General features: G+C 34.1%; 1 protein-coding gene across 2 annotated transcripts in view; it reads right to left on the reverse strand.

Annotated features, from left to right (window-relative positions):
* WDR7 (WD repeat domain 7) overlaps positions 1-15,467 on the reverse strand; it is a 363,500-nt gene that overhangs the window by 326,533 nt on the left and 21,500 nt on the right. For both annotated transcript variants that reach the window (XM_008569390.1, XM_008569388.1), the window contains exons 2-3: positions 11,063-11,234; positions 293-399 (exon numbers count right to left, since the gene is read on the reverse strand). In XM_008569390.1, the coding sequence (XP_008567612.1) occupies positions 293-399; positions 11,063-11,221 (266 nt within the window). In that variant the 5' untranslated portion in view covers positions 11,222-11,234. The remainder of the gene's footprint in view (positions 1-292; positions 400-11,062; positions 11,235-15,467) is intronic.

Here is a 15,467-nt window from a genome sequence, read left to right on the forward strand (position 1 = left end):
GAAAATGCCATGGGGATTAATGATCATGCTGTAATTTTTACAGTATTCTGAGTTTCTCAAAAGCAAGGCAAAGAAAGACATAATCATAAATTATAATAAAAGTATTATAAAATCATTAATAGAGGTAAAGTTTACATCCTTAAAACCATATTTTAAATATCTTCCTCTAGATTTAGACAACGGAAAGTACTTATTTAGAAGACACTCCAAAAGAGAAAAAAAATCTCCCTACTTACTAATATACTGGTACTAATTATAAAGACTTGAGCAAAAAAGTTAAGAAAATACTTACCCACTTTCAGATGCACTCACAATATACTGTTTGTCACTGGAAGCACAAGCTTTAGACAAACAAGTGATTGAAGCTGTATGACCAAATAACAGCGCCCGAGGATTAATCTGGAAATGCAAAAATATGCCGGTGCAAGCACCGAATAAAAAATTAACCTTTTAACTCAAAATCCTGCTAAATATTAAATATAAAATACAGAGATTGATTTGAAAAAAATTGCTCAGAACAATAAAAATTAAGAGCAGCAAAACAGTAAACTCTAATCCATTAATGCTCACAATCACCCTACCACGCAGTTCTGAGGTCAAAATTGGAGCAATAAGAGGTGATATTACTTACCCAACATCATACAGAGAGTAACAGAGCCAGGATTCAAAACAAGGCAGTCTTAAGCACTAAGTAAGCTTAATATACTGGAAACCAGGTTAAGAATCTGAATTACTGTATAAAACACAATAATCTGGTAACTTATTTTTTAAATGATACTTTCATTGATCTGAAAGTACTTTTTGAGCCTCTGGATTCACATCCCTAAACACAAAAAATAGAAGACAGGTACACTACCAAATGCTGACATTAATGTTAACTGTCAGTAACTGAGAATGACTTTCACAGACGACTGCTTTTAGTGACACAGTGCTTAACACAAAGGATGGCTTAATATACTCACAATCTGGCAATCAGCTCCCAAATTTGTCTGGTTTGTTCCAAATGACATGCTATTACTTCAGGTTACTTTAGGACCTTAGGTTACTTTAGTATATACTTAAATAAATAATATTTATAACAAATATTTAAGATATGAAAAATAAACTGAATAGCCACATACTCAATACATCCTATTTTAAGAAACAGAATATGACCAATATCTTTAAATCCCCTTTGTACCCTTCATGGTGTCTGTTTTGGAAATAATTTATCCAAATAATTTGGGAAAGCTAAATTGTTCAAAATTAAATATTCCATGAGAACAGTACTGAGGTTGCTCTATGGCTCTGGCATGTGAGGACTAAAAAAACTTTCAATTCGAATTCATCTCGGCCATCTTTTGCACAGTTAAAATTAAGAGAAAAACTCAATCACTGTTCATGGTCGGCACACACCTAGAGTTTTCTCATACATCCAACTCTAACTCTACACCGAGATTCAGTATTCTACCACTGGAAAATATATTCTTGGTCAATTCCTTAATTTCCCCAGGAAAATTAAATGTATCAATAGTTTGTTTTATTTTCAGTGTACTTGGCTCTGCTGGAAAACTCCATTTTTAGTCATAATAGACTGACTGGAACTGGACTTTACTCCTACCATAAAACCTAGAAAAATGAAACAAAAATATATGTAACAATTGTATCTAAACACTGGACAACAGGCAGGGAAGGACTGTAATCCCCCGAGAGAAAGGTAATAAATGGAGGTATTAAAGAAAAATTATAGGAGGCCTTTGTTTTGGACTAAGTTCCAGTACTTGGCCCCAACGGACCAGACTAAAAATCAAAATGGAGTCACTGCTGCTAAGTTCCAAGTCACCAAACCTAAAATAAGTTGTGGTCTGACTTTCCTAGAAATCAGGAAAAGAAGTAACCCAGTTTCCCAAACAGGCCAGTTTAAACCTTCAATAGGCAAGATAATGAAGTTTCCTCTGCTTTAATCCTTACACAAAAAGGACGGCCTGAAGTTACCTGATTTTAAATAATCAGTTATTTTTCTATTGCTCTATCTCCCTGTCCCCACCTTACAAGGAAAGTAACTTTGAAATGACCAATCCACTTTTTGTTCCTTGTTTCTGCTTTTTTTTCCAGCCTTTTCTATCTACAAACCAACCTCCTCTGTTCAGCTCATTGTAACACTTATTCTATTCTATGAAATGAAGTGCTGCCCTATTCTAGAATTGCAATAAAGTCAGTTCAGATCTTTAAATTTTTTGTAATTTTGTCTTTTGACAGGGGGAACCTATAATCATCAGGCTTTCCACTTGAAGGCTCTTACACGCCCATGCCACCAGGTGGGAGAACCCAAGAACACAGTAATAGCACTGAATTGGAGAAACAGAGATCAAAATTCAGGGAAGGTAAGGCAGCTTGAATTTATAAGGCAGAGCGCCAGGTAAGATGGAGCTACACAGAGAAAAAGGTACAGAAATCTGCCTAGCGGTCTTTCTGGGTCTGTTGCTTAATTCTGAGCCATGCATGCATACAGTTAAATTCTCCAAAAGAGAAGATGATTTGGGCGTTCTAAGTTGTAAAATTCCCAGAGCTCACACAAGAACAGGGGGAACTCAAGTTCTGAGAGGCAGAGAGGAGAGGCCTTGTTGAACATCTGAGGTAGTCAGAAGAGATTCCAGAAGGCACACACTTTAGGATTACACAGCTCAACCAGCCCTAGAACAAAGGCTCCTCCAGACACACCTTAAAATAAGTTTTCAACTAGTTCTTTGAAGAGATCAATAAAATTGATAAACCTCTTGCTAAGACTAATTTAAAAAGAGAGAGGATACAAAGTACCAATATTAGGAGTAAAAGAATAAACGCTTCTACAAATCTACAGTCATTAAAATAACAAGTGAATATCATGGCAACTTTAAATCAATAAATATGACAACTTAGACCGGGGTCAGCAAACTTTTTCATGAAAAGTTTTTGCAGGCCACAAATAGTCTCCATCACATATTTGTCTGTGTTTCTGTTTATTATTAAATCACTTGAAAATGTAATGACCATCCTTAACTCAAGGACTATACCAAAACAGCCAACTCCTAATACCAAAAAGACAACAACAACAAAAAACAGAAAATCTGAATAGCCCTATATATATATTTGGTGTGGCAGCAGGGAGGGGGCACAACTGGCCGGTGCAGGGATCTGAACCCCTGACCTTGGTGTTATCAGCACCAAGCTCTACCTAGTGAGCAAACTGTCCAGTCCTTGAATAGCCCTATGTATTTTGAATGAATTGAATATGTAATTTAAAATCTTTCCCACAAAGAAAATTCTAGGCTCAGATGCTTTCACTGGTGTATTTCAACAAATATTTAAGGAAGAAATAATTTCAATCCTACACAAACTTCCTCAAAAAATAGAGGACAAGGAAACACTTCCGAACTCATGTTATGTGGCCAGCATTACCCTGATGCTAAAACCAGAGATTACAAGAAAACTCCAGATCAATATAACTCATGAACCATGCACCCCACCCCAAAAAAGCCCAAATAAAATTTTAAGAAATCCATCACTTCTTGGCCTTTTGGCTAAGATCAAGTGTAAATTTTAAGAAATCCAATCTAGCAATGTATAAAATGGCAGTACATCATGACCAAGTGGAGTTTATCCTGAGAATGCATGATTAATTTAATATTTGAAAAGCAATGTAATTCACCGCATTAAGAGAACAAAGGAAAAGATACAGAAAAATCATTCTACAAAATTCAAAAAAGCATTCATGATAAAAACACTCAGCAAACTAAGAACAAAAGGGTAACTCAACTTTTATAAAAGGCACCTATGAAAAGACTAAAGCTGACATCATACTTAATGGTGAAAGACTGAACACTTTCCCCTGAAATCAGGAACATGGCAAAGATGTCCATTTCTTCAACATTCAACATTGTACTGTAAGTCTAAATCAACAATGAGGCAGGTTATTGCCTACCAAGAAGGAATAAAGAGAATACATATTGTAAAGGAGAAAATTACCTTCATTCACAGACAAAATAATAAGATATAAAGAAAACCCTAAGATAACTAGAAAAAAAAAAACTTCTAAATAAGTGAATATAGCACAGTCACAATACATACACAGGGTCAAAAAGCAACTGTATTTCTACATATTGACAATGAACAATTGTAAAATAAAACTAAAGTATACAGTTCTGCCATCTGTTGTAGGATGAAAGCAAAAAATTATATAAATATAACTATACCTCTAACCATAAGTACAAAGTTTAATCATAAGTACAATTCAGCCAAAAATGAACAAAAACTGATTCAACTCATTAAATAGAAGTTTTCTGGGGCATTACAAAGAAATGATTTTAAGAAATTGTTCTGAATGACCACTAAATGGCAAACACAGAAAGAACAACCGTGATAAAGAGATAATCATCCAAAAATTCATCTGTGCCTGGGTCAATGCTAGATCACAACTATAAAGTTTCAACATCAAGAAACGTCTAGAAGAAATAAATATTAATATAATCAGAAGGAAAATAAATGTGAAGTATATTATTACATTTATATGTTTTATTTACATCCCACCACATTCTATAAAGATATAAATTGGGTCATAGTTATTAACAAAACATTTCACACATAATCAGTACAAAGAAATATCATAAAATAATCTGTTTGACCAATTCACAAAAATCATTCATCCTTAAAGACAACACAGTTTGAAAGCAACAGTTATAAAGTTAGCACTGGCAAGCCAAGAATAAAAAGATGGGATGTGCCAGATCTTAAGAGTAAATTGTAATATTCCAATCTGAGACCTTGGGGCTAGCTAGCCAGCCATCATTCGGCACAACTCTTTATTTATCCCCTTTAGCTATTATTTTTTCCCTACTACCTGAGATGCTATAATTACCAATCATTAAATAAATATTTACACTGTGATAACTGCTTAACACATATTTCTTCACTGAATTCTTACCACAACTTTGTGTGGCAGACCCTATTTTAAACATAGACACAAAGACGTTAAGTAAATCACCCAAAGTCACACAGCTAGACATTAGATTCAACCCATGTTTGTCCTCCTCCAAGGACTGAGCTCCTACCATAACATTTTATTTCTTTCATTGAATGCCGTGCACATAAATCTGTTTCTCTATTTGAATGAAAGCTTCATGAAGATAGGAACAAGTCTCATAAATATGTTGTAGCTTTATAGATAGTCATGGCTTAACAAATACTGCATAGAAGAGACAATACCTACATCTTTTGTCTTACCACCACCTCTCTAGGTACTCATTAAATTACTGCTTCTGAGATTTCTGTCATACATTTTATTGCCATCAAGGGTTTAGGCCAAGCTTCCAATCTTTTTCACAGATGAAAGGAGACCAAGATACAGATGGCAAAGTTCTATAGTTGTGAATCCTTCACCAGCAAAAAAGGAAGTGAAGGTACTATGAACTCAAGAGAAAGCATGATGTACTATCTTTCTGAATGTTACATTTCTTCTTCTTGGGCATAACTAGCTGCTAAAAAGTGTAATACTTAAGAAGACTCTCGGGCTAGCCAGTTAGCTCAGTTGATTGTTTAGAGCATGGTTTTATAACACTAAGGTCAAAGGTTCAGATGGCCATACTGGCTCACCACGGGGAAAAAAAAAAAAAAAGACTCTCCATTTACGTCAAAAGACAATTTTTCTTTAGCCTTCTTTTCTTCTGGGTAAACAGTCCAATTCTTTTAAATATCTTTCAAAAGATATATTTCTCTCCTAATCCCCACCTCACTTCTCACTCCCTCACTCCATGCAGGGTCATTTTTTCCCCTCTTACTTGAACTTAAATAAATAGAACATTCTAGTGAAATCCATGCAAAAAAAAATTCAGTGAAAGAATTGTTTCCAAGATCTCACAAGTCAATCTCATTGCTTGTAATTATTCCAGTATAATGTCATGGGATTTATTTTTTCCCCTCAGTGTTACATTGCTGATTTGCATTTGGTTTGTTATCAAGCCGGAAGGCATATTGCATTCTACAACACAGGTTTCCAGTTACTTTCCAACCTGTATACCTAGCCCTTACATGTCATCCAAATTTGCAGTATCATTTTTACAGTTTTCTGAGGTCTTTAGGCTGGGCTTCCTAAGTGAACAAAATATGCAGTATTTATTTTTGTAGCCCAAATACCTAGAAATGCCTAGAACCCAAACACCAACTATTATTAAATTAATAAGTTTGAATTTAACTGATTTCTTTCTGAATATTAATTATCAATGTTAATCCGTATGTGGCTCTGTACCCCCTCCACTGTGATCCAATCATATACCCTTCCCCCAACTCCTCTTCCATGCCCCTTGGAGCTCAGGACAATCATCAGCAAAATCCTCTACAGTCTTCCAATCTCCTTTATAAATATTGCTTTCAAACTTCTTGCTATAATCAAAATCTGGAAGTCCCCTGAGGATAGTTTCCATTGAAACCCTCTCACATGGTGGTTGGTTTTTCTCCATCATATTATGTACTATAACGCCTGGAGGAAGAATAAGTGTCTCCTTTGCCCCTCTTTCTCTCTTCCAGAATTTTTGAATTTCCCTTCTCTAGCAAAACCCTTAGCACTCTTGCACTTTACACCATCAGCATCTACCTTATAATATTCATTACAAATATCCAAGTCACTCGTTCTCATTCCTTGAAGATCCTAGCACTTGACTCACTGTCTCACTCCTCAATACTTCTAGTATCTTACTTCTAGGCGATTTAAATATCTTCACGGATAAGCCCTACAGTACCCAGGCCTTACCCCCTAACTGCCTTACCTCTAATGATTTTTTCCTATGCCCCACTACACTGCACTGAAGTCCCATGATCATTAATAAATGAAATCCTTCAGAATCGAATTCAAGAATCTCATTCTCCAACCACCACCTCCTATCTTTTTAACTCATTCCATCTCATCTTCCAAAACCAACAATTCTTCATCCCCACCAAAAACCTCAGACCCACCTCTACCCTATCACCATTGCACTAACCACTATCCCTCATCCTTCATCCCTTCATATCAACACATCAATGCCTTTCACATCAAAATGGAAGGCATTCAACTTAAGTTCCTACCCAACCTAAGAGTCCATAGAACATCATTATAATTACTACCCCACATACACAAAAATCATTTGCCCCTCTCTCCCTTTGTTAGGACTGCCAGGCAAAACCTCAACCCAGTTAAATCTGGCTCTTTGCTTGCCCTGAGCCTACACCTAAGAAACTGAAAGTGGTTGGAGAAACTACACCACCATGCTGACTGGTTACATGTGAAATTAATGACGTCTTACTTCAAGGAGACCCTGAGTGCCATCCATCAGTCCTGCCTCATTTCTCTAGTCTATTCATACTCCTACTCTCCCAAGTACCCATTGCACAGCTTCTCTCTCCTGAAAACTCCAATAACTCCTCCACACTCCTCACTTTCAGCTGATACCTTGCTTATTTTTTGGAAAAACAGTAGAAGCATAAAGAAACATACATTACTACCAAAAGAGTAACCAATCTATCTGCACCCATACCTTCAGCTTCCCTATTACAGTGAATAAATTTTTCTTGATACTATCAAAGAAAACTCCTTAGCCTGGGCACTGGATTACATCCCCTCCGGTCTCTGAACTTCACTTCAACTGCCACCCATCTCTTTAAAATCATCAATATTCACTTTTTATTTGATCATTCTGTTCAGTATACAAACACACTAAAATGCCTCCTATTAAAAAAATAGCAATACCATCAAATCAACAGAATAGAAGTCAAATCTGCATCTTGATAAACACAGAAAATGCATTTGACAAAATCCAACATTCCTTCTTGATAACAACACTCAACAAACTAGGAAGAGAAGGAAACTTTGTCAATTGATAAAGGATATCTTTGGAAAACCCACAGCTAATACCATACTTAAAAGTAAGAGACTATGCTTTTCCTCTAAGATCATTCTCATCACTTCTATTTAACATTATACTGAAGGTGCTATCCAGGACAATTAGGTAAGAAAATGAAATAAAAGGCATCCACATTGAAAAAAAAGAAGTAAAACTCTCTCTATTCAAGGACAACATTACCTTGTATATATAAAATCCTAAGAAATCCACTAAAAAAGTATTAAAACTAATAAACAAGTCAATAAGGTTGCAAGATACAAGATCAATAAAGGAAATTAATTGTATTTCTATATAACAGCAATGAGCAATCTGAAAATAAAATAAGTTGAACAATTCCATTTACCATAGATTCAAAAAAATAAAATTCTCAGAAGTGAATTTAATAAAAAGAGTCTAAAACTTAAACTCTGAAAACTACAAGATATCATTAAAAACAACTGAAGAAGATCTACATAAATGGAAAGGCATTCTATGTTCATGAATCATTAAACTTAATACTGTGTTAGCATGGCAATAATCCCCAAACTCATCTATAGATTCAGCATATTCCCTATCAAAATCCTAACTGGCTTCTTCGTAGAAATTGACAAACTGATCAAAAATTCATACGGAAATTCAAAAAACAATCTCATAAAAAGGGACAATATTAGAGGACTCACACATCCCAATTTCAAACCTTAATATAAAACAACAGTAATCAAGACAGTATAAGATGGCATCAGGATAGACATATAGAACAATGGTATAGAATTGAGAGTCCAGATATAAAGGCATGCATCTAAGGTCAACTGATTTCTCAAAAGAGTGCCAATACCATTCAATGGGGTACAAATCATCCTTTCAACAAAGGATGCTGGGACAATTGGATATCCACATGCAAAAAAATGAAGCCAGACCCCTATCTCACATCATACATAAAATTTAACTAATATGTATCAAAGACCTAAAGGTAAAGGGTAAAACTATAAAACTCTTACAAAAAAATCACAGGGATAAATCTTAATGACTTTAGATTTGGCAATGGTTTCTTAGATATGACAACAAAAGCACAAGGAAACAATGGAAAAATAGATAAATTAGACTTCATCAAAATTCAAATATTTTGTGCTTCAAAGGACACCATCAAGAAAGTGAAAAGACAACTTACAGAATGAGACAAAATATTTGCAAATTATATATCTGTTAAGTGGTTTTTATCTAGACTAGATTAAAGAATTCTTACGATCCAATAACAAAAAGACAAAAACCCAATTTTAAAATGGGCAAAGAAATAGAATTTATTTATTTTTTTAATGGGCAAAAACTCTGAATAGACAGTTCACCAGAGAAGATATACAAATGGCCAATAAGAATATGAAAAGGTGCTCACCATCATTAGCCAACAGGTAAATACAAAACATAACCACAATCAACTACAACTTCACACCCACTAGTATGGCTAGAATCAAAAAGACAATAACAACTCTTGACAAGAATGCAAAAAAACTGAAACCCTCATACACTAATTTCTTTTTCTTTTCTTTTTTCTTTTTTTTTTTTTTGTGGCTGGCCTGTATGGGGATCCAAACCCTTGACCCTGGTATTACAAGGGGGTGCTCTAATCAGCTAAGCCAACTAGTCAGTCTGAAACCCTCATACACTGCTACGGTAATGTAAAATGGTGCAGTCACTTTAGAAAACAGTCTGGTGGTTCCTAATATGGTTAAACATAAAGTTGCCTTAATGAACCAGCAATTCCATGCCCAAGTGTATACCTAAGAGCAATGAAAACATATATCCACACAAAAATTCATACACAAATGTTCATAACAGCATTATTCATAAAGGCTAAAAGTAGCAACAACCTAAATGTCCTTCGCCTGATAAATGAACAAATAAACGGTGGTATATCCATTAAATGAAAAATGATTTGGCCATAAAAAGAAATGAAGTATTGATACATGCTACAACATAGATGAACCTTGAAAACATGCTAAATGAAAAAAGACAGTCATAAAAAAACCCCACATATTATATGATTCCATCTATATGAAATGTCCAGGATAAGCAAAACTGCAGAGACAGAAAGTAGATTAGTGGTTGCTGTAGGGTAATGAGAGTATTGGAAGTGACAGTTAAAGGTTACAGCAGGGCTTGTTTTTGTTTTGGGATGTTTTTTGGTGGCTGGCCAGTATGGGGATCTGACTTGATATTCAGGGAGATAAAAATGTTTTAAAATTTTCTGTGGTTAATGGTTGCATAACTCTTTGAATGTATTAAAAAACACTAAAGTGTATACTTCAAATAGATGAATTGTACGGTATGTGAATTATATCTCAATAAGGCTGTTATGAAAAAAAAACTATAATAAAAAAATCAACTTTCTTGGGCTGGCTGGTTAGCTCAGCTGGTTAGAGTATGGTGTTGATAACACCAAGGTCAAGGGTTTGGATCCCCATACCAGCCAACCACCCAAAAAAAAAAAAAAAAAAAAAACCAAAAAACACAAAAAACTCAACTTTCTTAACTCCACATGCCATACCAGCTACTACCCCATTTTCTCTGTTCCCCTTTACAGAAAATTCCTGAGAGGAGCTGTCAGAGAAGGGAGTTACGAATAAGGAAGAGAGAAAAGTAGCACAATGCTGTGGAATTGGAGGTATCAGTGTGAACTCGTGTGTGTGTGTGTGTGTGTGTGTGTGTGTGCATGTCCCCAATTCATATTTTCCTAGCTCTGTCCACTGAGGAGCCAAGAAGAAGAGCACATAGAGCACTCCATGAGTAGTAAGAAATGACAATAAATATACAGTGATTTTAAAAATCAATACAACAAAACATACTATAAAAAAAGTTTTTCCCTCTTCAAAGCATTTACCTTAGAAGCTACGCTTTAAACAGTTTTTTAACATCTTTTCAGATACCTTCTTCAGTAACAAAGGGTCATAATGTTTGAAAAATCTTAAATGCAACAAATATTAAACCACTTAGGGTAGACATTATGTTTGAAAACAGCAAAAAGCCAGTAGAAGTCAACTCTGATAAACTATGTAAATAATCAATCTGCATACTACCAACTTAGTTGAAACATATTTTGTAGAAATTATAAGCCCAAGAATGTTCTGGGACTATGTTATTCTATAAGTTTCTTATATTTCTTATATTTAAGATGTACAATAAGCATTTCAAATACTCACCTCCAATTCCACTGAAAGATCCCAGAGACATATTTGTCCATCGTGGCATCCTGTTACGATTGTGGCCGCATCATCAGTTAAAAGTACTGTTGAGATACAATGCGTTGGTGCTTTGCGACCCCAAAGAACAATGGGTAGAACAAGGCTGTTTCCTGCCATTGTGTTTTCAAACCTGAAAATGTTGTAACAACAATAGTGTCAGATATTTCCTTTAATACATGTTGTATATTTTTATCATAGAGCCAACTTGTACAATTTGAAAATAAACACATATTCCTGATACTAAATTTTAGCCACTTAAACATGTATTATTCTCGAACAAAAAAAACCCCTAATTTATCATAAGTACTCCTAGATAGATGCTTAAAACATGAAACACAGGTATTTACCCTAAGCATTCACAATTTGCAAAATTTACTAGTGAAAGGCCAATGACTTCAGTACCTCATTTATTTAGCACTTCACAGTTTATAAAGTACTTGTATGTATACTTCATTTTCCTTTTCAAAACAGTCTTTCAAGGTTTGTGGAGTAGAAACTAAGGCATAAGTTAATGTTTATGGGACACAGAACTGGCAAGTCATAGAGCCCAAATGCAAATGCTGACCTTCTGATCTCAAGTCATCTGCCTTCACAAAAAAGACAAATCAAATATAAAAATTGTTCTCAGAAAGTCTGGTACACACAGACTGTACAACTATCACTAGACGATAATTATGAAGAACTTAAGTGCCAAGAATTCTTCTAAATATAATACATATAAACATATATAACCTCAATTATTCCTCACAACAAGACACAAGGTAAGGACTATTATCACTCCTCTTTTACAGACACAGATATTGAAGCAGAGTCACAAAGTGACAAGTTATGGAGCCAAACCAGAACCCAGGCAGTCTAACTTCAGAACCCATGGCTTTTCACACACTGCTGTGCTACTGATGACAAGTAAGGTGTCAAAACCTCATTAAGTCTCCATAACAGCAATAAATAGCAATGTCCAAGGAAATCTCAGTACTTTTTCACAGTGTGCTAAACATTTAAAAGAGTATATTCAGTGAGAAAGCCATTCAACCACATTTACTCCAAACCTATTATGTCTGAAGGTCATGAAGGTCTTTTATTGGAAACTTTGAAACTTGAGGGAAAAAGAATTTATTTTTAAACTAATTTCTCCATAGGAAAAATGCAGTTTCTGGTGAGATGATAGTCAATTAATCAGTGTATACTGGAGTGCACCTCTTGCAAGAGAGCACAAATATAAGGAATTATTTCTTCATATAGCGAAATTAAAATTTAGTTGGCAAAACAGTATTTAAGTATCATAAACTGTGTGGTTAAAGACCTAAATAAGAAGAGTTCAGAGGAGTTAGGCAGAAAGAAAGACTGGAATATTCAAAGTGGCCTCCACAGAAGAGAGAACTTTACCAGATCTTATTAGACACTAGGGGGTCACCTTACAGTCTGAAAGATGGTCAAAAGAAAGAAATGATCACTGAAAAAAAAATAAGGCAGGTAAAAAATTATGAATGACACTGGAATATTTACTAAAAACAATCTATATTACATCTTTTTTGTTAGAATGCATAACTTTCATCAGTTTGTTTCCCTCAAAACCTTATGTATTTTTTTGCTACAAGTAAAAGGAATATAGTTAAAGAAAAAATTCAAAGTCCACTTTCTGTTAATAAAACACTACTTGTTGTGTGCCAATTTCACAAACCACTATGACAATAACAATTATTTTCCTATTCCTCTATTAGAAAATAAAACTAAGCAATTAACCAATTTTAATAAATGTGAAACAGCATGTTCCTGACCAAATGACACATCCAACAATGATATTCTCAAAAAAGAGAATCTGGAAGGAATTCATTTTTCCATGGTGACAACACTCAGTTTTAAATTATATCACCAAAGAAGATTTCTCTCAAGTAAGTAAGCAAGCTCAAAGCATTGAACATAACATGGCGAGACCTGTAAAGAACACCGTATCTCTAGATACTTGACAAGTCATATTCAGTGCATTCTGCCTGGCTTAAAGAGAACACAAACAGATGGATCTAGGACTGAGGAGTATATGGTATTAAATGCATCAAAACATTTTTTTTCTAATACCTTAAAGGCCTAATAAAATAAAAGTGAAATTAGAAAAGCTACAGAAAACACTAATGCAATAGTGTGAAATAAAGGATAGCATGTCTTACAATGATAGAATAGCATATCACAATCAAATACTTCTAAGAAGGATTAATCAAGACTATCACTGAATTGGTAACCACAGAAACCTATTTCTAAATGACTGATTAAAACAAAAATTGGGCAAATTAGCCACAACCTAACCATTTAATTAAGCAGATCACAGGAATCTATATGTTTCTTTAAACTGAATAAAGAATGAGCCAAGACATCCTAAAATGGCACTACAAGGGAGTTTTTTAAGGGAAAAAAAAAAGAAAGGTCAGTGTAAATCCAGAGCATGCAGTTTTTTAATCACTAACATTCAAGTAGGCTATTTATTTTTTAATAATCCATTCTTAATGGTTCCAACATTATCAACTATTTCAGGAAGAAAATTTAAAATGTTCCAAAAAATCTTTATAATAAATGGAAATGAAACAAGTCACAGAACAAGATTCATTGGGATAAAAAAAATTCCTATTTTCATGGAAAAGGCCATAAGCAAAAGTGATTGAGCAAATAGGTAGAATAATCTAATAGGATATTAACTTCAATAGAAACTCTGAAAAAAATTATCTTACTAACTTTCCAAAATATTGTATATATAATATATTCATATCTTGCAACTAATACATTCAGGGGAAATGCTATCTTCAAATTTTAGCATTACCTTATAAATAGATATGTACTAAGACTAGATGCTTCTCAAAAACAGAAGAATACTAGGAACATTCAGTTTTCATTTATGTTTGTATCAAAATCTGGCTTAAAATTACATTTAGAGATTGGCTACTAAATAAAAAATTTTTTACAAGATAAAGCTCTAGAGTCAAATATCAGGAGTTCTAGATTCTACTTCTCATTAAGCAGTCTTTGATCATACCATCTTATTTCTGAGATTTAGTTTTCTCATCAACAGTGATTAAAATTAATATTGAATATTTTTTAAGTCAAAAATCAAGACATAAAGAACAGGGGTCTTGGAGATAAAAAGTCAGGCATCTGTTTTGATTAATTTCAGGTATTGCTATTTCCCCTCTTTTTACCTACTTCTCAGCTCTGTATAGAAATAATTAAAACTATAGTTCAGTCAACAACAACAAAAATAATAACGGAAGAATACTCGGTACAATATATGCATGTACTGAAACAACATACTGCATCCTACAAATAAGTAAATTAAAAATAATTTTTTTTAAATACAGTGGGGGCGGGGAAGAAGAGTAGACTTACAATCAGAAGACCTGTATTTAAATCCTGACTATTCTATGAGATCTTAACAAAATTACCTCTCTAGATCTCAGTTTCCTCATCTGTAAAAGACAGATAATAATACCCTCCTCTCAGAAAGTTGTCATAAAGATTGAGAGACCATATATGTAATTCAACTAGTACAATACCTACCCTATGACAAGATGCTCGGTAAACAGGTTTTGCTACTTCACGTATTTCTTATATATATACTGCTTTCTCCCAGCATTGTCACTTAATATTTAAAAAGGGTGAACTTTTCAACAGTTAATATCTTTTATTAACTTTCTGCCACAATATGTATTACTGAATATGCCATCAAACATAATTCAAATTATGCACACAGGCAATGCAAATATGACAATTTAGTTCTGCATGACTTTATAACAAATAATATTGCAAACTTCCATCTCAACAGTAAAATGACTTTCAAATTAAATTCCAATCTCATAATAATAATTAGTACACATTTTATTTTTATTTTAATTATTTTCTTTCAAACTTATCAAGCCCTTTATTTATTTATTTTTTTTCTTAATTTTATTTTGTCAATATACAATGAGGTTGATTATTGTGGCCCATTACCGAAACCCGCCTCCCTCCTCCCTCTCCCCCCTCCCACCCAACAATGTCCTTTCTGTTTGCTTGTCGTATCAACTACAAGGAGTTCTGGTTGTTAAGTCTTCTTCCCCCCCACCCCCGGTTTTTTTGTGTGTGAATGTGAATTTATTTATTTATTTTTAGCTCCCACCAATAAGTGAGAACATGTGGTATTTCTCTTTCTGTGCCTGACTTGTTTCACTTAATATAATTCTCTCAAGGTCCATCCATCTGCCTGACTTGATTCACTTAATATAACTCTCTCAAGGTCCATCCATGTTGTTGCAAATGGCAGTATTTCATTCGTTTTTATAGCTGAGTAGTATTCCATTGTGTAGATATACCACATTTTCCATATCCACTCATCCAATGA

Source organism: Galeopterus variegatus, unplaced genomic scaffold (genome assembly GCF_000696425.1).
Source record: "Galeopterus variegatus unplaced genomic scaffold, G_variegatus-3.0.2 Scaffold489, whole genome shotgun sequence".
Taxonomy (NCBI): domain Eukaryota; kingdom Metazoa; phylum Chordata; class Mammalia; order Dermoptera; family Cynocephalidae; genus Galeopterus; species Galeopterus variegatus.